This window comes from Humulus lupulus, chromosome X (assembly GCF_963169125.1).
Source record: "Humulus lupulus chromosome X, drHumLupu1.1, whole genome shotgun sequence".
Classification (NCBI taxonomy): domain Eukaryota; kingdom Viridiplantae; phylum Streptophyta; class Magnoliopsida; order Rosales; family Cannabaceae; genus Humulus; species Humulus lupulus.
Window position 1 is genome coordinate 92,247,376 of NC_084802.1, and position 26,350 is coordinate 92,273,725.

Genomic DNA, 26,350 nt, shown 5'->3' on the forward strand with positions numbered 1-26,350 from the left:
TTTATTTAAGTTTAAGTCATATTTCCAATCTACCGTTAAATATAAAAATATTCTCTTAAATATAAAAATATTATGTTAAAGCTAATGAAAAAAAAAAATTTAAAACCAAGAATTTTCGTTTTCGACGCATTTATTTTATAGAAGAGATATAGTTTAAAAAATTATAAATAATATTTTAATTTAATTTTTTATTTAATATATTTATGTTTTTTTTTTTTATATATAATACTTTTTATTTATTTAGTTGAAATTTATATTACAATGATTAAATATAATTAACAAATTCTGTAAATAAAACAAGGCTGAAAACCTTGGGCCTAGAATAATTAAAAATCTGTCATCTTACCTAGGGGTACACACGGGTCGGATTTTCGGGTTTCGGGTTCATCGGGTTCGGGTTTTGCGGGTTTCGGGTTAAGAAAAATGGTACCGAAACCGATCCGAAATTTTCGGGTTTTTTCGGGTTCCGGTTCACTCGGGTTCGGGTTCACTCGGGTTCGGGTTTCATTTCGGGTTGGCTGGGCCATTTGTGATTTTGGGCCGAAAATCCCAAATTTGCAAAAATACCATTTTTTTTTCAAAAATACCATCTTTTTCCAAAATATATGAGTGTTTATTTGCTAAAAGAAAAGCATTGTAAGTTATAAATAGTAATTCGTGGTAGAAGTTTCTTAACAGATACAAAACAAATTATATATACATATATATATATATTGATGAAAAAATCGGCTCATCACTAAATACAAACACATATATAGTATATACTAACAGAGTTACAAAAATAAAACATATATATATACATATATATATACTAAATGTAAACTTCAGATGATTTATTGCGAGGTGAGGCGTGCCGTGGTGGTGGCCGTGCGATCTGGTCTGGTGGTGTCGCCGCCGCGTGAGTGCTGAGGGTGAGGGAGGCTCTCGTCTCGATGGGTCGGCGGTAGTCATCTCGAACTCGATGGGTCAAGCCTTGAGGAGAGGTGAGGAGGCTGCTGTGCTGAAGCTTGAAGTTCAGGGAGGCTTCTTGAATGAAATGAAAGAGAAGAAGAAAAAAAAAGGGTCGGGTAGTTTACTTATGGTTCAGTAACTTTAGTCCAATTTTTTCATGTTATTTTTTAATTTTTGGTCGGGTTTCGGGTTACACCCGAATCCGACGAGCTTCATTCTTAAACCCGAACCCGACCCGATATATTTCGGGTTCGGATCGAGTTATACCCGAATTTGACGGATTTTTCGAAAAAACGGATTTTTCGGGTTCGAGTTAGGCGGATTTTGCGGGTTTTCGGGTTTTACGGGTCCCGTGTGCACCCCTAATCTTACCGTCTACCGACGCAATTATCTCAAAGTTGGAGAACTATTTCGAAAATATATTGGCCAGTTTTGCGCGTTAGTGCCTAATAATTGAGGCTTCTTCCTGAGTAGTGGGGGCTGTCGTCGACCGGTGGTCGGTGACTAAACTCCGTATCCAAGCAACCAAAAATTATCAAGCTATTACGATTTTTTAACCCAAAATTCACTAACTTTAGAGACCTTAATCGACCTGGAAGTTTGACTCCAAACAGTATGTAAACAATTCACATTTCACAGTCTGTATTTGAATTTTCAAGGTCAGTAATGGCGTCTTCGGAGTTAAAAGATGGTTCCAGAAGGGTGGAGGAAGCCGATGATGAAGGAAACTCGAAGAAGGTAGATTCTGGCGAGATCAAGCACAGTGATGGTGAGAAGATGAAGAAGAAGAGTAAAAGAATTTCTTATAGCATGCTTAATTTTGGGTGTTTTGGTGTAAAATCTGAATCGGACGGGAAAGGGAATTTGGATATTGAGATTGAAGACGAGTTACGGAGAAGGAACCCTACTCACTTGGTCATAATGGTAAATGGTCTTATTGGCAGGTTGGTATAGGCTATTTGTACTGCTTTGATTATTATTACTATTATTTTCTTTTTGGCGCGTCTGCTTTTCAAGCTGATTCAATGTTTCTTTGGGTCTTGTTTTAGTGTAGTAGAAGAAGTAATGGTCTTTTGAGTTTTTGTTTCATTATTGTTGAAGAAAATTGGCGTTTTGGGTTTGTGAAATTTTATCTGGTTTTGCCAATGTGGGAAGTGAATGCTGATGTTAAAAATGTATTATTTTGATTTTTACGTCTGTGCAGTGCTCAGAATTGGAAGTTTGCTGCTAAACAGATTTTGAAAAAGTTCCCAGATGATATTGTTGTTCACTGTAAGTTTTTAAAGGTTTTTTTTTGTGTGTGTACTAGTGGCAGGTATGGACTATGGATTAATAGCAAATGGGATTGTTTACATTGTTTGAATTTTTTGCATTTGTTTTAATGTGTATGCCAGTATTTATAGCATTTAAAGTACTAGAAAATATGAAGTAGTTGCATTTACGTACTTATTTATAAATTAAATTGAGAGTGGTATTTTCTCCGTTGAGATTTGAAATCAATAAGCCTAGGATGATAGACTTTTCCAATTTGGTCAATCTCATCTCAAGCTGCAAAGTTTGATGATCTCCACTATCGTTGATTCTTGTAATGAAATGAACTGCATATAATTAATCTTGGGAACAATGCAGGCAGTGAATCTAATTCTTCAATGTTGACGTTTGATGGTGTTGATGTAATGGGAAAGAGATTGGCAGAAGAGGTGCTTCATGTTTCTGTCCCTCTAAAATCAACAGTTTCTTCTCTTGAGGAAGTCCTTAATGTTCTCTTCTTTCATAAATAAATAAATTAATAAAAAAGGTGTATGGATTCTCTCTACTCAGTATTCATAACGGATCTGTAAGATTTAAAGTAGATGTTTTTCTTCCTGCTAGGAACTTATAGCAGTTGTGTTATTTCAGGTTATATCTACGGTAAAGCGCTACCCAGGTGCTCAAAAGATTTCATTTATTGGCCATTCATTAGGTGGCCTGATAGCAAGATATGCCATTGCTAGGCTTTATGAACAAGATATCACAGTAGAACCATCTCAGGTAGATGGAGATTGCAGACCTGATAGCTCTTCTAAAGATTCACGAGAAGAAAATAAATTCAAAGGGAAAATTGCTGGATTGAAGCCCATTAATTTCATAACCTCCGCAACTCCTCACCTTGGTTCATGGGGGCATAAACAGGTGATAGACATAGGCTTTGCATTCTCTATTCTTTTACTTGCAAAGAAATATCTTTCTTATATCTGCAATGGGACACTCATTTTCCTTTAATCATTAAATGTTTGCCACTTTTTCTGATTTGAAGATGTTGAACTTGTAAGTTTTTGTAGCTCTAAATATATTATAATAAGACATACTACTACTGTGGTATTCATTCAGGATTGCTGGTGTCACAATTACTAAATACTACCAGCATTTCCTCTAGTTTATCTGCTTCGACTGTTATTCTAAATATAAGGACATGCTAGTATGCAATTTTTTTTGACAGTGTATAGATAAAAGTGATACACCACAGTAGTGTATCGGCAGTATAGCAGAAAAATATAGATAAGAATATTGCAGGGAAAGAGAGGTTTTATTGAAAATAGGAAATTGCCCAGGAAATTTGAGAGACCTGGTAGAGCTACTGCTCAATTACAAATCAAATAGCAGGCCTAACCCTTACACTCTCATCTCTATTTAACTCCCTAAACTTCCCAAACAAAGCTGAACACAAAAAAGAAACAACCAAAAAGAGGAAACTCAAAACACAAGCATAAAATAAACCACTAAACTTCCATAAGTAACCAAACTCATTCATTATGGGATCTCCTAGCGTAAGTGTACTAAATTGGTGGTCTATCATTACCCGCCACCCAAACTTTCACCTTGTCCTTAAGGTGGAACTGAGGAAACTGCTGCAGCAGGTTGTTGTAGTTCTCCCAAGTAGCCTCAAACAAAGGTAGGTCTTTCCACTTGATCAAGACCTCCAATTCCCCCTTCCCATCAGGTAGGCTATGTTGGACGCCCAATAACTCTGCTGATTCGACAATCAATTCCAGATCAGGGCTCAATTGCAGAGGAATCAATGGCAAAGAATTAGTCACCCTATGAGCCTGATGAAGCTAAGAAACATGGAAGACAAGGTGAACCGAAGAAGTGGCTGGTAACTCCAACTTATAAGCGGCTTCCCCAATACGAGCAAGCATTTCAAATGGGCCATAGAAACGGGGAGAGAGTTTCTCATTACGCCTAGTAGCAAGAGATTTTTGGCAATATGGTTTAAGCTTAACAAATACCTTCTCCTTAACTACAAACTGTTCATCTCATCGCTTCTTGTCTGCAGAATCCTACATCTTCTGTTGTGCGTAGAGCAGATGCATCTTTAGGTCATCTAACTACACATCCCTTTCCTCCAACATCTCATCCACCGAAGAGACATAAGTAGTGCCTCGCTTGTAGCGAATAAGGGCCGGCGGGTCACGTCCATACAATATCTTGAATGGAGTATGCTGGGTTGCGGTATGAAAGGAAGTATTGTACCAATACTCGACCCAAGCTAACCAGTGTGACCACGAACATGGCTGTTATGACATGTAGCACTGCAGATGTCTCCAAGCAATGGTTCACGACTTCGGATTGGCCATCGGTATGGAGGTGATAGGTGGTGCTGTGTTGTAGGTTTGTGCCTTATAATTTGAAGAGCTCTCGCCAAAAATGGCTCATAAAAACCTTGTCCTTGTCCAATATGATGGATGATGGAATCCCATGGAGGCGCACCACTTCTTTTAGAAACACTGCAGCCACGATGCGAGCATTGAAAGGGTGTTTCAGTAGGATAAAATGAGCATATTTGCTCAACTTATCAACCACCACCAATATTGTATCCAGACCGTGCGACCGAGGCAGCCCCTCTATGAAATCCATGGTCAAAGCCTTCCAAACTAGTGAGGGCAAAGCAATAGGATGTAATAAACCCGCAGGTGAGAGGTTCATGGTCTTGTTCTTTTGACACACCTCACTCTCGGACCCATTCCGCCACCATTTTCCTCATCCTTAGCCAATAGAAATCATAAGAGACGCGTTTGACGGTCTTTCCTTCACTTGAGTGTCCCTCGAGTAGAGTGTTGTGATACTCTCGTAGAATGATAGGAATAAGGGAACAATCCTTTGATAATATTAACTACCCCTTATACATCAACTTCCCATGTTCTAATGAAAACCCAGCGACTCTTTGACGTCCTTGTTGCAGATCTGAAATAATTTTAGCTAGGAAGGTATCCTGTTGAAGCTCTTAAAGCCTCCCAATCAGTACCTTGAGACACAAGCAGGTTCAGCAATTCTGTTGGTTGATTGACTCGAGATAACGCATTCGCCACCCTATTTCTAGCCCCCAGCTTGTAATGGATGTCAAAGTTATATCCCATAAGCTTGGCCATCCAACGTTGGTATTCTGGAGCAACAATCCTTGTTTGAGTAAGAACTTGAAACACTGCTGGTCCGTGCACACCACAAAACGTTGCCCCAACAAGTATGACCACCTTTTTTGGACAGCAAAAGACAATTTCCATCAACTCCTCATATATCGGCCTAAGCCTTGCTTGTTGGCCCAGAATGTGATTGTAAAAAGCCACTGGCCTCTGGCCTTGCATCAAGACAACCCCAACCCCATATCCCGAAGCATCGGTTTCCACCATGAATGGCTGATGAAATTGGGAAGGGACAAAATCGGAACTATGGTCACAGCTCGCTTGAGAGCCTCGAATGTTGTGGTCGCGGCTTAACTCCATCCAAACTTATCCTTCGTGAGTTGTTTCGTCAAAGGCCATGGTATCTCGATGAACCCTTCTACGAACTTGCGGTAATACTTGGTAAATTGTCGTAGTGCCCTGATGTTTTTAGGTTTGGGCCAATCTAATATCGCTTGCACTTTGGACTGATCCACCGCCACCCCTTCCCTTGAGATGACGTGACCCAAATAATCCAAGCAAAAGAACACTTCTTGAGATTTGCATAGAGTTTGTATTTGTCAAGTATTTGGAGGACCATGGGGAGGTGCTTGACATGGTCACTTAAGCTGTGACTATATCCAGGATATCATCAAAAAACACTAAGACAAATTGACTTAGGTAGGGACGAAAAACCTCATTCAACAAGATTGAAAATTCGTTGGTGGGTTGGTGAGATCAAACGGCTTTATGAGAAACTCATAGTGTCCGTCATGGGTGCGGAAAGTTGTTTTGTGCACATTTGCGGGGTTAACTCGGATCTGATGGTATCCAGACTTCAAATCGAGTTTCGAAAAAATTGTGGTTCCATGAAGTTCATCTATTAGCTCGTTGATAACTGGAATAGGGAACTTGTTAGGTATCGTCTCACGATTCAAGGCTCGGTAGTCAACATAGAATCTTCAACTCCCGTCCTGGGCTAAATAGGGGCTTACGCTAGGTTGTATGATTTTGACAGCAAACATCTCCTTAACTAATCGTTCAATGCCATCCTTCTGCACTTGGGGATAACGATATGATTGCACACTGATTGGCGAGCAGCCTTCCCGCAAAATAATGGAGAGCTCTTGTCCTTGTAAGGGCGGTAGTTCCATGGGCATCTCAAAAAGCGCCTGAGCATCTTGCAATACAATGGCTATCTCAGCAGGTAGTGCTCGTTGGTCCGCCTCCGTAATTGAGACAACCCCAAGTTCGATAACCAATCCCCGACCTTCATGTTTGTTGGTGCGCATCATGGCTTTTAGGGAGACAAGAGTCTTGTGCAACGTCGAATCTCCTTGTAACTTCACACCCGTGTTCCCAACCATAAACTTCATTGAATGCATCCTCCAATTGATGTAGGTCACCCTTAAAGTTTCTAACCACTGAATTCCCAATATCATATTCGTGCTCCCCAACTCCAATGGAAGGAAATCTGTAATGATTTCCACCACTTGCAATGTTACAACCACGCCGTTGCAAATTCCTTGGGTCTTAGTAGCTTGCCCAATGCCCAACACTACCTTGTATGGTGCTGTTTTCGTAACCGACAACTTCAACTTACGAATTAGAATGTTGGGGATGAAATTGTGGGTAGCCCCGCTATATATCAAGACAACGTTATGTGCCCACCTGCTCGGCCAATTTCAAAGTTTTGGGAGCAGTTAGCCTGACAAAAGAATTGAGGGATACCTCCACCACCTGATTCTCAAGTCCTCCTGGAATGGTGTCTTCATCCTCCTCATTAGGTTCGTCCATGGAATCTTCCTCTTCTTCGTTGACACTATCTTGTAGAAAAATTACTTGCAACTCTTTCTTAAAACGATGTCTCGGAGAATGCTTCTCATCACACTTGTAGCATAAATCTCGTGCACGCTTTTGTTGGATCTCAACTTTTGAGAGTCGCCTAAAGCTCGATTCTTCTTTAGAGTTGGTCGTATGGGGAGTAAGCTTTCTATGATTGAAAATTTGAAGCCCCAGAAATATTTGCTGCATTGGTCCGGTAGTTTACTTCCTACCTTTTGGGCCAATTCCATGGCTTGCTCAAGCCCATTAAGCCCAAGGACAGTCACTTAATATCCAGTATTCGATTTGAGCCCGTTTAGAAAAGTGGATTTAAGGACCTCCTTCGATATTCCTTCCAAAGACGAAGCGAGGAGTTCAAATTGTTTGCGATATTTCTCGAACAGTGTCGATCTGCTTCAAAGTCAGGAACTCACAGTACATTGAACTTGCAGGAAGTGGTCGGAACCTACGTAACATTTGCTTCTTCAGATCCTCCCAGTTCACAAATGGCCTTCAACGATGCTCCCACTGGAACCAAATTAAACCTCACCTTCAAGGCTGATGACAGTCGTCTCTAAGCACTTGTGGAAAATTAGTCTTTGATAATTTTTATTGATAGAGAATAAGGCCTTTAAATAGGCACTGTACATGTATAAACAAATCTGGTATTTAATACCAAATATTCTAGAGTAATTACATATATTCTAGGGTAAATCAATTAGCCTAAAACTATATAATTTAATTATATTAGCTTTCTAATAATTCAACTTGATTTCTTTATTGGAAAGATACTGTGGAAATGCTTAATATATAATATTTTCTACACCCTCCCTCAAGCTAGTGCATAGAGACTCCACATGCCTAGCTTGCAAACTAACTAGTTGAAACTTTCTGTTGATAGCCCTTTAGTCACTGAGTCAACCAATTGTTGCTAGCTAGGAATATATACAACGGATAGTTCCTGTCCATCAATTTTTTCTACAATGAGGTGTCTGTCCACTTCAACATGCTTGGTTCTGTCGTGATGGATTGGGTTGTGCTATGTTGATTGCTGATTTGCTGTCGCTGTACAACTTTAAAGGCTTGGTCCTTTGAAGTTTTAATTCTTCAAGTATGCATTTGATCCAAATTAATTTGCATACTCCTTGAGCAAGAGCTCTGAGTTCTGCTTCGACACTACTTCGGGCTACCACTGGTTGCTTTTTACTCCTCCAAGTAACCAAGTTCCCCCATACTTTAGTACAATATCCAGTTGTTGATCTTCTATCTTCAACTGACCCTACCTAATCTACATTTGTGAAGGCCTCAACTCCTCTTTCCTCATTCTTTTTTAATAGTAATCAATTTCCTGGTGTTTTCTTCAAATAGCGTAAAATTCTGTACATAGCTTCCAAGTGTTTTTCAAATGGATTTTGCATGTATTGGCTAACCAAGCTCACAGCAAATGCAATATTAGGCCTTGTGTGGGATAGGTAGATCAATTTTCCCACTAATCGTTGGTACATTCTCTTGTCAATTAGCTTCTCTTTTGTTGGATTATACTTGCCTTTTGGTTCAACTAATGTTGTCACAGGTTTACAACCACTCATTCCTGTTTCCTTGAGTAGATCTAGGACATATTTCCTCTAAGACACAACAATTCCTTGTTTTGTTCTTGCAACCTCCATTCCTAAAAAATACTTCATTGGTCTAAGATCTTTTGCCTCGAATTCTTGGGCTAACTAGCCTTTAAGTCTTTCTTGCTCTCCATAATCATTATCAGGGAGTATCATGTCATCAACATAGAAAATGAAAATAGTTACCTTACCCTCTTGTGAGTGTTTGAAGAACAAGGTGTGATCCGATTGAGCTTGTTTATACCCATACTGCTTTACCATCCGATTAAATCTTTCAAACCATGCTCGTGGAGATTATTTTAAGCCGTAGAGAGATTTTTTCAGGTGACATTCTCTTTTCCATATCTTTCCTTGAACCTTGGATGGATTCTCGTGAAAACTTCCTCTTCCAAATGCCTATTGAGGAAGGCACTTTTGATGTCTAGTTGTTGCAGGGGCCAATCGAGATTTGCAACAACTGATAGCAGAATCCTGACTATGTTTAACTTGGCAACGGGTGCAAACGTCTCTTTGTAGTCCACTCCATATGTTTGGGTGAATCCTTTTGCAACTAGTCTCGCTTTGTTTTGGTCTATCGTTCCATCAGCCTTGTGTTTAACCGTAAATACCCACTTACATCCAACCACATGTTTATCTCTAGGTCGATTGACTATTGTCCACGTTGTGTTGGTTTCTAGTGCCCCAATTTCCTCGTAGACTGCTTTCTTCCATTCTTTTTGTGAGAGGGCCTCAGTTATGCCCTTAGGAACTACTACTTGCTCGACTTCTGCTAGGAAAGCTTTATATTTCAGAGTTAGTCTATTATAGCAGACATATCTGGACATTGGATGTAGAGTACAACTTCCGACCCCTTTCCTCTTGGCAATAGGTAACTCAGACTCGGGTTCCACCATACTAGAAGGCTCAACATTAGGAATATCATTAGGCAAGATGGGATTGAGAGAATGATCACTTACATTAGGAACAGTCATTGGGTCAGACTTGTGTGATGTTGGAGTAGTAGTTGGCTGTATTACCTGATGGTCCTTTGGTTGCCGAGAGTTCTTTAGTTTGGGGCTGAGATTGTTGCTCAAATGTTCCTATTTCAGGTAGAGAAGGGGATGAGGGATTGATGTGAATAGTTTGATCAATTTTTGGGATAGCTTTAGGTAAGCAAGTATCCCAACTAGAAACTTCACTCACTGTCCCTCCCTAAAGTGAAATATTGGGATAAAAAGGTTGTTCTTCATTGAATGTGACGTCTAAGGAGACATACATACGTTGAGTAGAAGGATTATAACATTTTTACCCCTTTTTGGTAGAAGAGTAGCCCAAAAAAACACACCCAAGAGCACATGGATCAAATTTGGATCGGTTTGGACCTAGAACATGGACATAAGAAGTACAACCAAATGTTTTTAAGGGGAGATTAGAAACAAGATGCGTATGTGGATATGTTTTGAGAAGGATGGAGAGTGGAGTGTGAAAGTTCAACACTTGAGAGGACATACGATTGATGAGGTAGACAATGGTAAGAATAGCTTCACCCCAAAAATGCTTATGGACAGATGTGGTAAACATTAAGGCCCTAGCAACCTCCAACAGGTGTTTATTTTTGCGTTCGACAATCCCATTTTGTTGAGGTGTGCCTACACATGAACTCTTATGAATAATACCATGAGAAAGAAGATAATCACCCAAGATGGAATTAAAATATTCGGTGCCATTATCTGTGTGCAATACTTGAAGATTAACATTAAATTGATTTTTGATCATAGAGTGGAAGTTTTTAAATGTCATGGCAGCATCAGATTTTTGTTTAAGAAGAAAAACCCTGCTAACACGTGTATGTTTAGCAAACGGACAAATGTCATACTTCAAGGAGCTCAAATTTTTACTTTGAAACAACTTAGGAAAGATAAATTTTAAATAGGAAAAACTAGGGTGGCCTAGCCTATAAATGCCACTGCATCATATCATTAGTACGAGAAGCAATACAACCAGAAACAAAAGTTTTATTTACTTGAGCAGGAGGAAAAAGATCAATGTAATACAACCCACTACATGCCTTCGCACTCCCAATCGTCTTCTTCGAGGACATCTCTTGAAAAGTATAATAGAGTGGTGAGAAAGAGACAAAACATTGCCTCTCTCAAGTGATTTTACTGACAGAGAACAGATTACACGATAAATTTGGGACATGAAAGACATCATAAAGGGTAATAGAAGAGGATAAATATATAGACCCTTTACCAGCCACAGAGGAGATGGAACCATCAACAATCTTAGTTTTTTGAGTACATGGACAAAGAGTGTATGTGGTAAACTGATGGGACTGCCCATTCATGTGATCCGAGGCCCCTGAGTCCACAATCCAGGCAGAGTTTTGAACATTGAAGGCAGCGGAGGTACCTGAATGTGAAGAGGATGATGGAGCAGATGCAATAGCATTCTTGGAGGTATTAAGAAATTGATGGAATTTGGTCTCAGATGGAGTGACAATGAAGGGCTGGCCTTCCGAAGGGGCACGAGCCAATCAGTAGGCTGAGTGAGTTATCATCGGAGTGAGGCTTCCATCAGAAGAGTTTTTGTTGAAAGTGGCCACAAGGAAAGAGACGAAGGATGAGAGAAAAAAAAGAGGCTACGAAATTTCTAAGTTAGAGGGAATTCTCTGATACCATGCAGAAAATTAGCCTTTGATAATCCTTAATGATAGAGAATAAGACCTTTAAATACTCACTGTACAGGTTTAAACAAATCTGGTATTTAATACCAAATATTCTAGAGTAATTATAAATATTCTAGAGTAAATCAATTAGCCTAAAATTATATATTTTAATTATAGTAACTTTCTAATAATTTAGCTTAATTTCCTTATTGGAAAGACACTGAGTAAATGTTTAATATACAACACTCATCATCAGTCATTTAGTGAATGGAAAAATAGCGTTCCGCCTTCATCAGCAAACCATCAAGGTTCTCACCCTCAAAGTTGGAGAGTTCGATTCCCCTTGGTTGTATATCCCACCGTGAATTCATTGTGGTCGTGCGATACCCTCCGGAAGCTGAACCAGTGTCGCTGTGTTTGACTGGCCTTCCTGAACCTAGTGGTCGAGTCCCATCGTCCACAACCACGACCTTTCCTAAAATCGTCGACTGGTCCCAAGCCTCTACCACTTGAGCTGGGTGGCGCTCCTCCTGGGTGCGAAGGAACTGGTCGAAGCGACTGAGTGTGGCCATTCATTGCCCCCGTTCTGGTAACTTCTCGTTCATAGCTCCCATCTCTTCTTGCACCGTGGCTATCAACCCCTCTATTGTCTCCATGCGGGTCTCCATTCGGTTCACCATTGGCCCTAGATTGATGCTCTGATACCAATTGGCCCTAGGTCGATGCTTTGATACACCACAGTAGTGGTATAGCAGAAAAATATAGATGGAAAGAGATTTTATTGAAAATAGTAAATTGCCCAGAAATTCGAGACCTGGCTTCTCTCCAGAGCTACTGCTCAATTACAAATCAAATAGCATGCCTAACCGCTAACCCTTACACTCTTTCATCTCTATTTACCTCCCTAAACCTCCCAAACAAAGCTGAATACAAAACATAACCAACCAAAATCAGGAAACAACTCAAAGCATAAACAAGCAGAAAATAAATCACTAGACTTCATTATGGGATCTCCTAGCATAAGTGTACCGAATTGATGGTCAATAAAAAAATTGCCCTTATTACACTGCAAATTCAATAATAACACTGCTTGATCTGCTTACCCGGGTTTATATCTTTGATCATATCAGGTTCCAGTTTTTTGTGGCCTTTACACTATGGAAAAAGTAGCATCTCGTACATCTTGGTTTCTTGGTAAAAGTGGGAGACATTTGTTTCTGACTGACTGTGATAATGGGAAACCTCCCCTTCTTCTTCGGATGGCCAGTGACACTGAAAATCTTAAATTTATGTGAGTCCTTATAACTGATAACATTTATGTTTCAGCCATATGAGCCCCAACATTGAGGGCACCTGATTCTTGAACAATTCATTATATATCTTCCTGTAACTGCAGTTCTGCATTAGGATCCTTCAAGCGTCGTGTTGCCTATGCAAATGTGCGTTTTGACCGTATCCTATTTACATTGTACTAGCTTCTATTTACATTTGCTATAAACTTATTTCCATTTGAGGAAAACATAGAATGATATCTCATATTCAAATGTCATTTTCATTTTTCTTAATCTTATATGAAGTACTTGACTACTTGCATAGACCTTGTCGGTTGGAGTACATCATCTCTAAGGCGTCAAAATGAACTCCCAGAGGTAATGTTGTATTTATATTTCGAGGCTTTGTCTGTGTATTGAATTAAATAATCTTATTTACTATATCAGCTCAAAAGGCTGTCACGAGACAGTAAATATCCACATATTGTTAATAAGGAGACAGCAAGAACTGCCAGTCCTGAGGATGAAGCGCCAATTGAGCTCAAAGTTGGCAATGGAGGCAAGAATGTTAACATGGAAGGTTTCAAACTTACTATTTCTTTCTTCTAGCTGAATAATTTAACTTTTTTCTGAAAGTACTTTATTAAAACATTGATGTTTTTGTTTTCCTTACCAAGGGAGAATATGAGAAAACTGTCTGGATGTGTTCTTTGATGTTGCTGATTTGTTGGAGAAAAGTTCAGTAAAACAGTTTTTTTTTGTGATGATAAATATAGTAATTTATTTTTTTGGAGATGAGTTCGGTAGGTTGAATAAATCTTAAAAATTATATTTACGACATGTTGTAAAGATTAATAATTTGCAATTTTCACGATTCTCTGCTTCGTTGAGCTTCAATTGAAAAAAATATTGATGCAATAAACAAAAAATTGATAGTTATCGTTTCTAATTCAATAAACAAAAAATTTCAGAGGAAATGTTAAAGGGTTTGACAAAACTGAGCTGGGAAAGAATTGATGTGAGCTTTAGCGGGAGTAGACAAAGATTTCTTGCGCACAATACCATTCAGGCAAGTCAATGTTATCTCTTGACACTCCAGCTGTTGATCATAGATTTCATTTGTAAATATCAGAAAAATAAACCGGTTGCTTTCGACGCAGTCCAACAGAGCAAGTGTCTTAGTCATGGGAAACATTCTTTAATATCTTCTTTATTTTTTAGGTGAAAGGATCGTGGATAAATTCTGACGGAGCTGATGTGATTGACCACATGGTTGAAAATTTTCTTGTGTAAGCGGGTGTTGTTATGCAATGATCTAAAGTTAGTGGAGTTGCCCCTAAATCCAAATTCAGCCTGGGGAAGAATACAATATTGAGGCAGCATTTTGTCATCTGAGTTGGTGACCTCCATTTAAATCAGAAGATGAAGCTTGGTTACATGGTTGTCTCTTGTTAAGCTAAAGGTACTATTTATATCAGATTGATTTTGAGTGAAAAGGAGATTCTCATGAAGCATTAGGGTTCGTCTAATTTATATTTAGGACATGATCCTCGATTGTCAGATTTCTTTGCTACCTTAACAGAGAACTTTTCTGTACACTATAAAAATATCCCAATTCAGAGGGATCTAGGAATGAATATGAAAGTGGGTATGTATTTGTACCTATGTCATTTTATATAGGTGCGTTTGATAGGCTGTATCGTATTCTATAATATTATTTTGAGAATTTTACATAAAATGCTAAATTTAGTAACAATATTTTCGCCTGTGTTTTTTCGGAATATCGATCGAGTCCTGTGTTTTGTTAAATAACAATTCAGACCCTGTGTTTTACAAAATGGATCAAAATAGTATTTTAGACCTGATTTTGTTCAAAATATTTTAAATTATAAGATTAATACTCGGGTCGTTAGTGATGAGATGGGTTCAGAGAAGTGGAGAATGTAGCTGAAGAGCTTAGAATGAAAGATTTTATATGAATTTTTTTGACCAAAATTGAGTATAAAGTAATATTTTGATCCATTTTGTAAAACACGGACCGAATTTTTATTTAACAAATCACAGGGGCGAATCGCGTATTTGGGAAAAATACATAAGCCAAATTGATATTTTTCCTTTATATTTTTACGGCTTCTACTGCTTCTTCTTTTGATCGGACTTACCGACTTACACTCGACTGAACCCAGAAGCATCATCATCCAAGGCTACTCGAACCTCATAACTTGGCTTATCGTCAACTGGAGTTGAAAATGATGATCTTGGGTTGTCGGATGGCAACGGTCCCTGAATTGAAGAAGACGATTCTTGGGCTGTCGTCATTGGGAAGCTTACTTGTCGTCGGCCAACGAAGAAGACGCAGCTTGTAGTACAAGTTGCAGAAACAAAAAGGCTACTCCTGGTATCATGCCATACATGTTTGACGCGTTTAAATTGTTCTCCAATCGTTGGCACTTGACAGGCACTAAGTTCTTCATCCCTATGCATGGATGTGGTCAAGATGGTGGTAGATCGTTATGCCACTCACGTGGCAAGCTTTTATTATATATAATATTTATATGGAGGTAAGAGACACAAGGTGAACCCATGAGCTACTTTGTTTTTGTTTTTTAGAAGTGAGACAGAGTATACCCATGTGATGCTGTATACCCAAGTTAGTTAGAATATGAAGCTAATTACTCTTTTGTTTGTCTGTAGAAATTGTGACAGCCCATTTATAGTTTCTCCATATTCTTGTCGTTTTTGTTTCGATGCGTCAAAACTGTATTGTTTTGGGTATCATTTATTTACCTAATGCAAAACCTGGTTCACTTTTAGTTTATTTTAGGTGTATGTGTAGTTATTTTGAGGTATATTAGGTTGATTTCTAGTTGATAATATTTTTAGTTTATTTTAGGTATATATTGAGTTTATATATATATATATATTTAAAATAATTTTTATGTTTAATGATAATATTTTTCAAGTTATTTTTTAATAGGTATATGTTTAGTGGTTTTGAGATATACTTTGAGTTTATTTTTGTCATATTTTAAAATGTATGGATAAATTTTTCGAGATTGATTTTTTTAGTTTAATTTTGGTTGATGCAATTAGGTTAATGTCTAGTTAATTTATAGTTGCTTTTTCAATACTGTATTTGATTTTCAGTTGCTTTTTTTAAACTGTATTTTTATAATTATAAAACTTTAAAATCGTAATTTTGAAAATTTGAGTTAATAAAATTTAAAAAAAATTGGGATCGTACAAATGTAAAAAAAACATATAAATGTGTATTTATAAAAAAATTCATATTATTTTTATACATCACTATGTTTGGTATTTAATTATATTAAAATGTTGTAGTAAATTATACTATTTTGTATTGTATAAATAAAAAAAATTCAATAATAAATATTTTCAAATCATATTATGTGTATTTTTCGATGCTCTTGAACATCTTTCGAGATTTATCCGTATTCATTTCGACTCAATCAATTAGTCTATTATATAATATCTTCATTCTGACCTAATAAACTTTTAAAAGATAAATATAACATTAAAATATACCTCATAATTATAGTAAGAAAAATTATAAAGTCACATAATTAAAATATACCTCATAAACATTAAAGTACCAACTATTAACTACTAGACAAATTGTCAAATTAGGTTGAAAAAAAAACTTCTCATAAGAAAATCAACGGCTTAAAAGGCTGCCCATATTGTGCTTTCTCTAATATGCGAGTCAATGCATCAAGTTCATCTATTGAAACTATGTTTGATAGGAGAGAGAAGTGAGTGGATGGAAAGAAGAGGAGGGAGAGAGATGAGAGGAGATACTAGATAAGAGCATAGTAAATCCTCTTAACCCTGATCAACCTTGTCTACACTTTGCTGAACATAGTGGAAGCACAATTACTTTGCTCGTCGTTAACTGTGTCTGGGAAAGGGGTATAGTTTTGTGACTCAAAATTTATGGTACAAGCTGAGAATATTTATTTATATATATAAATATAAAGAAACAAATAATCTTAAGTCTTCCATATGGCATATGATATATATGAACTAATTAAAAACATGTCAATTTTTTTAAACATTTTTCCTCATAGCATATATATGCTACATTTTTATTGTGTTTCAATTAGGTATATTTTTGAAGTGGAACGAGAAGTTTTTCTTCTTCTTAATTAATTGAGAATGTCACTCATTTAAGAATGGGAATAATATAAGAGAAGAAATAATCTGATCAAAACAGTTGCCATGCATGTATTATTATTATTATTATTATTATTATTATTATTATTATTATTATTATTATTATAGAGATGAATTAAAGAAAGAAATAAAACTAAAGTCTCGGAAAGGAGAAAGTATTAGAGTATACTACAAAGGGAAATTTACATTCTTATGCATGTTATAGAAATTAAAATAGCATATTTCTTGAAATGATCAATGTCATGTTATTACATTCAAAATTAAGATGAAATGCATTGGAGAGGTCGATATCATTCTAGGTATCAATGTTAGAATAAATAGTGAGGATTTTGTTTTAAGTCAAGCCTATTATGTCGAGAAAGTGATTGAAAAATTTAGACATATCAAAATCAAAGATACAAATACACCATTCGATTCAAACTTGAAGCTTGAAAAAAATGAACGAAGAGCGGTGACTCAATTGGAATATGCAAGTGCAATATGGAATCTAGTTTACGCCACTCATTATACTAGAGTCTATTATGATTGGTTAAATACCAAGTAAAATTGGTTAGGCACAAAAGAGTGCAAAAAACCATAACAGTTTTACTAAAGTCAACATGCGAGAGTTAACTTTTGATATAAGCATTTATAAATAATATTTTTAAGTCCAAAGTGTTTCTTTGGAGTATATAAGAGTACCCAAAAAAGTTTGGAGGCATTTAGAGATGTTTTGTGACAAGTTTTGGGGGGCCAAATCAGAAGGACCTGTGTTGCATCACCAGTCCCATAAAATCCTTTACAAGCGACGCGTTGCCTGGGCCGTTTGTACGTGTTCGTATAGTGACATGTTTTTGGCTCCAAAATTTATAACAAATGCTTGAATCTCATTGGTTGAGCCTAATGAGGGCTCCTATACTATTTAAAGTGGTCACTTAAGTCTTTGGTGAATTGATCACTCACCTTGTAACTACCCGACATAAACTAAATAATTTACTACAAAACATTTATCAAAACTCATTTAAAAACAAACACGAATTAAATATCCTTTACAAAAAATACAACTCAAGATCTCTTTATTTAAAATAAACCATCTTTTACATGCATATTGTTGGTAAAGATACAAGTTATTAAAACTTAACATAAAACTATGACTTGAAAACTTTTAAAACCATGCATAAGTAGAAACCCCTTTGACCCTTAGGTTGACAATCACGACATGCACACATTTGACCTAGCCTACTCCAACTCATCACCTCGTCAACTACGCTTTTGCTTTTACATGTAACACATAGTACCTGTGAGCTAACGCCTAACAAGACATAAACAATACAGGACACAATCCCCAAAGCCCAACAATACGAGACATAAAACATAAAGCGTAAAAAATAAAACATAAACTAATTCATATCCTCACAACCTAACATAAACAACTCATAGTCGATATTTAACATACAAGGTTCCATAATCAACATTATCGCATCGTAACATAATCATAACATATATAAACTATCCTAACAAAACCTAACTATATCATAATGTAAACATAGAATACAATAAATATAGTGTAACATATTCAATCCATAACTCGTATTACCAGTGTCGTTCCGACATGTTGTACAACCCAACATGAATTAACATAAGCATGCAACACAGACATACAACATATTCAAACATATCCCAGTCACACACAACATGCATCACTCAATAACATAACTTCTAACATAATTAATAACACGATTCATGCCATAGTTCATAACATAATTCATAGCATAGTTCACAATATAATTCGTAACAAAATCTCTAACATAATTCATTGCATAACTTATAACATAATTTATAATATAACATACAAAGTTTACCAAATTTAAGAACATTGGGCGTACACCTTGCGTCCAGGTGTCCACTATTCTTACCTCAGATCCAGCAATGCTCCACACACATTAACGCGTTCCATCAAGTATCCTTAGCGAGCCTATCGTATCATATAATATCAAAACCTTTAAGCTAAAGCCAAACCAAAACCATATTAAAAATACACCTATGTCCCTCTTAAGGCTAATTCATCCTCAAAATATCCTTAAGAAAGTCCTAAAACCCTATTGCATAAAACCTCAAACCAAAATGTGCCAATTCATAATCAAAAGGGAGGAACAACCAAAATTCCCTTTTTTGGGAAATCGGCGCAGTCGAGCCCACAATGAGAATGCGTTTTCCAGGTGAGCAGTGGGGTCGTGCCAAGTCTGAGCGCGGTCGTGCTAGTCGCAAATTCCAGAAATCACAGATGCGATTTTAAACCCAAATTTCGATCCCAACTCGTAAAGTTTCGACCCAAACAACCAATTCAAGCAACCTAACATGTTTCTAACACTTATAATGCAATTAGAATAAATCTTAAACATCTGATGAACAACCATTAATCAAAAGTGCAAATCAATATCCCTTTTTCATCATCAAAACCTAAATCTACCATGAAACATAGATAACAATATTAAAAGAACTTACCAATTATTGCTTCAGCCACCAATCTTGGCTTCTTTCCTCAATTCCCACAACTAATTCATCTAGTTCACACCAAGGTCCTCCTTCAAGTATTTAAGCCTCAAAATAACCAGATCAAGAATATTTGACTTGACTCCCGATCTGATAACCTAATTCTAAAGACGTATCTGTGTAAACCTAATCTTATTTTTCCATAATTAATTAATTCTTAATAATAAATAATACACAATTACCATCCTATCCCTCATCTAAGCTTCCTTATGAAACCACTTATGCCTTTTTTAGTAATTCCTCCACGATCTAATAGTTTTGACTTACAATTTCTACCACAAGATTCATATTTCTATTCTAACCCATTATTTCCAATATCTTTGGCACTGAAACTCCTAATACTTGAAGGAATTGTGTCTTGTCGCTGTCATACACATACACATCATAATCATTAAATAAATCACATATTATCATGAAATTTAAAAGAAAACAATTTACATATGCATCAACATATATAAATTATCAAATTGCCCTCACAGGCCAAATTACTAAAATACCCATAAAATGCAAATGCAAATATAACAACTATCCCTTCCTTAAAAAGGATTTCGTCCTCGAAATTCCTATGCCATAACATCTCAAGATTCTCTCAACCTCAAGAGTATCTAACAACTCAACCTCAAAATTTCATAGAATCTTTCCATTATAATTGATTTCCACTACTCTGGATCATCACAATATATCTTGGCTAAGTACTGTAGCCACGTCCAATTATAAACAACAAATACCTAGGTACATTATCAGATTTACACCAACCACAATCTGGTCTTGTTCATTGTAACAATTATTCTTTACTAAATTTTCAACTTATTTGCCACTTGATATTCCTGCCACTTATATGTTCGTTGTAGTAGTAATCCATCCATACTGGTTCTACGTCATATTTCCAATTTCATAATCCATGAAGTTTTCTTTTCATCTCCTTAGTATCCATAACATTTACGTATATACTTCATACTTTCCTCTTTGTCTACAATCCTTATTGACTTGCAGTGTATATCCTATTAATTTCTTTTACCTTTCTAATTAGATCATGCAACCATGCAACATGCATCTGGTACATATTTCAATAGATTCCATCGTAAACTCCTTCTAACGTCAGATGCTCACTAATTCCCTTAAGAAACACTTAAGGCTCATAATGCCCATCTCATTTTTTCTTTCAACTTGTCCTTATAATTGCTTTCTTTAGAGGCACTTATAGAAGTACTTGCTGCATGTTCTCAATCTTTCAATCTATCAGTTCAACTATACTCTTCCAAGTACTTAGTTCATGTATTTGGTTTTTCTACTAACCCTCAAAAGTAGTCATTCATTTCTGACCCTTCTGAATTCCTTCTTTTGATGTTAATGCTAATGGAATGGTGATGTGCCATTTTGGGCGCTGATGTAGCATTGCTATGTCAATGACATTGACTCAATGCCACATGTATAGTTTAAAAAATAAATAGGATTTCCCCCCCAAACTATTACCACTACCAAATTGTGCTCTCAATTTTAAAATAAAACCAAATTTTTAATATTAATAAAAAAAATTAGATACTGAGAAAAAATCATTAAACGAAAAATCCATTTAAATTAAGTTAAATCTTACAAAAAATATTTTTTTTAAAATTGATAAAATCATAACTATATTAACATTTTCTTTCACTTTTCCTTACTTTTTTTTTTTCACTAACTCTCACTTTTGCACCAACTAAACAATCTCAATAACACTCATCAATTTATCACAACAAAAACCCAACAAAAAAAAAAATGATCACAACATATACAAATCAAAATTTTAAGGGGAAAAAAAACCTAGATTTTCTATTCTTTTTCTCACTTTCTCACATCCAAACACCTAGCCAGCTTCAAAGTCACCCAGACACATGCCCAACACCTTAACTAAGTCATATTTACTCTTTCAATTATCCATGAGGCAATGCCACATCATCATTCTGTTAGTAAAATTGGACAAAAATCTCATATTTCAATAACACAAATAGTTCAAGGGAAATTTTTTATCAAGCTCAAAAATTAAGGGGGACACAATTTGGTATTGATAATATTTCAGGAGGCAAAATTCCTATTAAGCCCTCACAAATTAATTAAAAATGTTGCTGATCTAGCTTGAACCAGTCTCAATGTCTATGTAGGGCTACGGAATTGGCTAGCCTTATAATGAGCAGCATTGCCCAAAATTAATATGTAAATACTTCCAAAGAAAATAATTTAAAAAAATTAAATAAAATAAGTTAAAAAAATCATGCATTGGATAGTCGGCCTCGTAATGAGCAGCATTGCTCAAAATTAATATGTAAATACTTCAAAAAAAAAAAAACTTAAAAAAACTAAATAAAATAAGTTAAAAAAGCATGCATGTATAGTTATATCCATATGGCTACATTAAATAACTTTACAAATTTATAAATAAATGTTTAATGATATATGTATGGGATAGGTTCGGTGGACATTAATTTTTACATTACTTTTTACACCATTTTCCATTGTTGGATCATACTCAATGTAAAGGTCCCAATTAAAACATAAGATAAAAAATAAAAAACCTATATTGAACAATATAGCACAACCTCTCCCTGATTTCATTTCCATCAACTTCTTTCTCCACAGTATACTGCCACCGCCGCTGCCCATTACTGTCCATTGTCGTTGTCTTTCATTGCCTTCGTCGTTGTCGCTGCCTTGCTTGTGTAGCTCTTTCTCTTTTAAGTGAAAGTTTTTGTGTGATTTCATAATAGGGTTCTAAATAAAAAAAGCTGATAAATGCCCCAAATTGGTCTCTGTTATATGTAGAGGGAAACTCCATGAATTAACCCTATTTAATAGTCTAATACTAACTCTAACTTCACTTTAATGTTTCTCATGTTTTTAACCTTATACCCATGTGAAATGACTAAGTTACCCTTATTAACATTAGGGCTTCTTCCTCCCTTTTCGCATTTCGTTTTCAGCTACCAGCCCTCCTCACCATTTCTATTATCCTTCCTTCTCTCTCACAAAGAGAACAAACACATCTTCTCTCTCAAATCATCAACAAAGAGAGATCATCACCATTTTTCTTCCCACGAAGCTTTGGAAAGTGATGTTATCTACCACACTTTTTTTCTTCTCACCCAAGTTGAAGAAGATTGAAGATTAAAGAAAAATCATCTCCCAAACTTGAAGAAGATTGAACATTTGATTTGATAATGAGTAAGTATTTTTTTATTTATAGGTTATGGGTGTCTTGTGTAATAGTTTAAATAGAATTTTCAAATTACTCTACACTAAAAAATCTGTGAAAAGAAATAATTTTATGTTGAGATGACGAATTTTTCATTGATTTCCACGATTTAGGTCACTGCGTTCACACATAGTTCACACATTGTTCAAACAAGTTCACACATTATTCACCCTTGGTTCACACATGATTCATACTTGGTTCACACTTGGTTCATGCGTGCTTCACACATGATTCACACTTGGTTCACACATAATTCACATATGGTTTACACATTGTTCACACATGCATGCTTCACACTTGGTTCACACATGGTTCACACACGATCCACACTTGGTTCACACACGGTTCAATGATTTCCACGATTTAGGTCACCGTGTTCACACATTGTTCAAACGAGTTCACACATTATTCACACTAGGTTCACACATGATTCACACTTGGTTCGCACATACTTCACACATGATTCACACTTGGTTCACACATGATTCATATATGGTTTACACAGGGTAACTCCATGAACTAACCCTTTTTCACCATATATTTATAACCATAACCCCTCATTAATGTTTCTCACATTAATGACCTTATAGGCACTTAAAAAGACATCAATACCCTTCAATAGATATTAAGTTGTTCTCTCTTTTATTTGTCTTGCACGTACCTAGCAGCCATGGAAATCTACTCTCACAAAATATAGCAAACACATATTCTCTCTCAAATCATCAAATCTCAAAGGTCATCACCATTTTTTCGCACCAAGATTTAGAAAGTGACGTTATCTCCCACATCTCTTTTCTTCTCACCCAAGTTGAAGAAGATTAAATAAAAATCATCTCCCAAACTTGAAGAAGATTGAACATTTGATTTGATAATGAGTAAGTATTTTTTTATTTATAGGTTATGGGTGTCTTGTGTAATAGTTTAAATAGAATTTTGGAACTACTATACACTAAAAAATCTGTGAAAAGAGATAATTTTATGTTGAGATGACGAATTTTTGAATGATTTTCGCGATTTAAGTCACCGTGTTCTCACTGTGTTCACACTTTGTTCACACATTATTCACACTTTGTTCACACTTGGTTCACATTTTCGCAATCTTGGTCACTGCGTTCACACTTTGTTCACACATTATTCACACTTTTTTCACACATGATTCATACTTGGTTCAGACTTGGTTCACGAGTACTTAACACATGATTCACATTTGGTTCACACATGATTCACACATAATTCACACTTGGTTCACACATAATTCACACTGGGTTCACACACAGTTCACACATTGTTCACACACGTTTCACACTTGGTTCACACATGCTTCACACATGCTTACTTTACACATTTATTTCTTATTTCTTTTGGCTAGTTTTACCTAATAACCTTTGGATTTCGAACCTTTTGTCATATGTTATGCAGGTCAAACACATATAAATATTGTGGTGTTATATAATGGATCGTGGGAACAAGTTTTGAACGAAGGTTGGTCATTTAGTGCTAAACAAAGCAAGGGTATGAAGGTGCCAAAGACTATCACTAACAATAGTCTTGTTGATCAATTGTATACTTTAATCGGAGCTGACAAGTCTCGTATTGATCTTGACTTAAATGTAATCTATCATTTTGGAAGTAAAGGTATCCCTCCATCTTTAATTAGTAATGATGAAGATGTTGCTTTTTTTCTTGATGAGATAGGAACATCTATCAATCATCGGACACCCCTATGTGTGTCTACTACAGAGAAGAGAAGTAATGATCCTTTGGTTACTAAAACACGTGAGTTGTATACTATTCCTCCAGTTGAAACCAAAGTGAATGATGATTTTTGCATTGATGGCAATGAAGACAGTTGTGATGATGATAATAATGATGCAGATGGCAATGAAGAGAGTTGTGATGGTGATAATAATGATGCAGATGGCAATGAAGACAGTTGTGATGATGATAATAATGATGCATTAAGCTCAGATGATAATGAAAATATTGATAGGTCTACCTGCAATGATGTACTTGTGAAGCATAATTTACAACAGTCAACCTCCAATGAAGTATTAAAGAGCCATGATTCCTCAAATAATAGAGGTTGTAAAGTAAGACAGGTTGGCAAAGATAATCTATGGAGTACTCCACTTTTGTTGAATCAAGGGGAAAAAGGCTCTACTTCAGCCTCAACAGCTCAATTACTGACATCTTCTTCGAGTATCAATTCGTGGGAAATAAAAGAGGGTCAAATATTTGAGAACAAGCAAGAGTTGAAGATGAAACTCCATCTTTATGCATTAAAGAAAAACTTTGAGTTTAAAGTAAAGAAGTCTGCGAAAAATATATGGTGTACAGTATGTGTTGATGATAAATGCAAATGGAGGTTGAGGGCTACAAAATTGGTTAATTCCAATATGTTCGAGGTTCGTAAATTTTTCGGTGAACACACATGCTCATTGGATGTTCGACATAAAGATCACCGTCAGGCATCCCCATGGCTTATTGGACATGTCATAAGGAGAAAATTTGAGGGTGATGATGTTAATTACAAGCCAAGGTCAATTGTAAAAGATATGAGTTTATCATATGGAGTTCATATGAGCTATGCTAAAGCTTGGAGGTGTCGAGAGCATGCATTGGCTTACATAAGAGGTACACCAGAATCATCATTTCAGAAACTTCCCTCATTTCTATACATGATGGAGCAAAAAAATCCTGGAACTGTTACTCATTTGCAGATGGACAATGAAGGTAGGTTCAAATATTGCTTCATGGCCTTAGGTGTTTCTATAATGGGGTTTAAGACATATATTTGCCCAGTTATATGTGTAGATGGAACCTTCTTGACTACTCGGTGTGGAGGTACTTTGTTATGTGCCATGGGACAAGATGCTAACAAGCAAATATATCCAATTGCATTTTCAGTAGTTGACTCAGAGAATAATGACTCATGGTTGTATTTTCTACTGAGGTTGAAGGAAGCGATTGGTGAAGTGGAGAATCTAGTATTCGTGTCTGATAGACATACTAGTATAGCAAGTGCCTTGACTAAAATTTTTCCTGAGGCACACCACGGTGCTTGTATACATCATGTTAGCATGAATATTCGTGCGAAGTTCAAAACTGACCATTGCCATGAAGAATTCTTCCTTGCAGCGAAAGCTTATAGAAAGCGAGAGTTTTTACGCCATTTTGAGAAGATTAAATTCAAAGATCTTGCAATTGCTCAATACTTAGAGAATCAAGTGGGTTTTGAAAAGTGGGCTCGTTCTTTCTTTCCTGGCCATCGATATAATTTAATGACTACAGGTATTGCCGAAAGCTGGAACAATGTCATTGCTGAGGCACGTGGGTGGCCAATTACTTGTCTCATGGAATTTATGAGGCACACTTTACAAAAATGGTTTTTCGAGCGTCGAACTGCAGCATCAGCGGCTACAAGTCCTCTTGCCACAGAAGTGGAAGCTGATTTGCGAAAGTTAGCAGACAAGTCCACTACCTCGTTCTCTTTTCCGTCTAGTTAGTATGAAATAACAGTATTGGATGGTGATCTTGATGGAGATGTCGACCTGAGGAGGAAAACATGTAGTTGTAGAAGATTTGATTTGACAGGTCTTCCTTGTGAACACGCTCTAGCTGGTGCTTGAGATCGTGACATTAGTCCATATAGTTTATGCTCCAGATTCTAC

General features: G+C 36.3%; 1 protein-coding gene across 2 annotated transcripts; it reads left to right on the plus strand.

Annotated features, from left to right (window-relative positions):
- The first annotated feature begins 1,348 nt into the window (after positions 1-1,348).
- LOC133804998 (putative lipase ROG1) lies at positions 1,349-15,540 on the plus strand. Of its 2 annotated transcripts, XR_009878738.1 has the most exons (11): positions 1,349-1,895; positions 2,156-2,223; positions 2,581-2,651; positions 2,851-3,123; positions 12,587-12,747; positions 12,853-12,908; positions 13,053-13,105; positions 13,175-13,307; positions 13,699-13,796; positions 13,949-14,189; positions 14,914-15,540. XR_009878738.1 is itself a non-coding variant. In XM_062243098.1 (10 exons), exons 1-10 carry the CDS (start codon positions 1,618-1,620, stop codon positions 14,018-14,020), a joined length of 1,263 nt encoding a protein of 420 aa, XP_062099082.1. In that variant the 5' UTR covers positions 1,349-1,617; the 3' UTR covers positions 14,021-14,483. The 2 variants fall into 2 exon arrangements, 1 of the variants encoding a protein (XP_062099082.1); XM_062243098.1 differs by lacking the exon at positions 14,914-15,540 and having other exon boundaries at positions 13,949-14,483.
- The last annotated feature ends 10,810 nt before the right edge of the window (positions 15,541-26,350 follow it).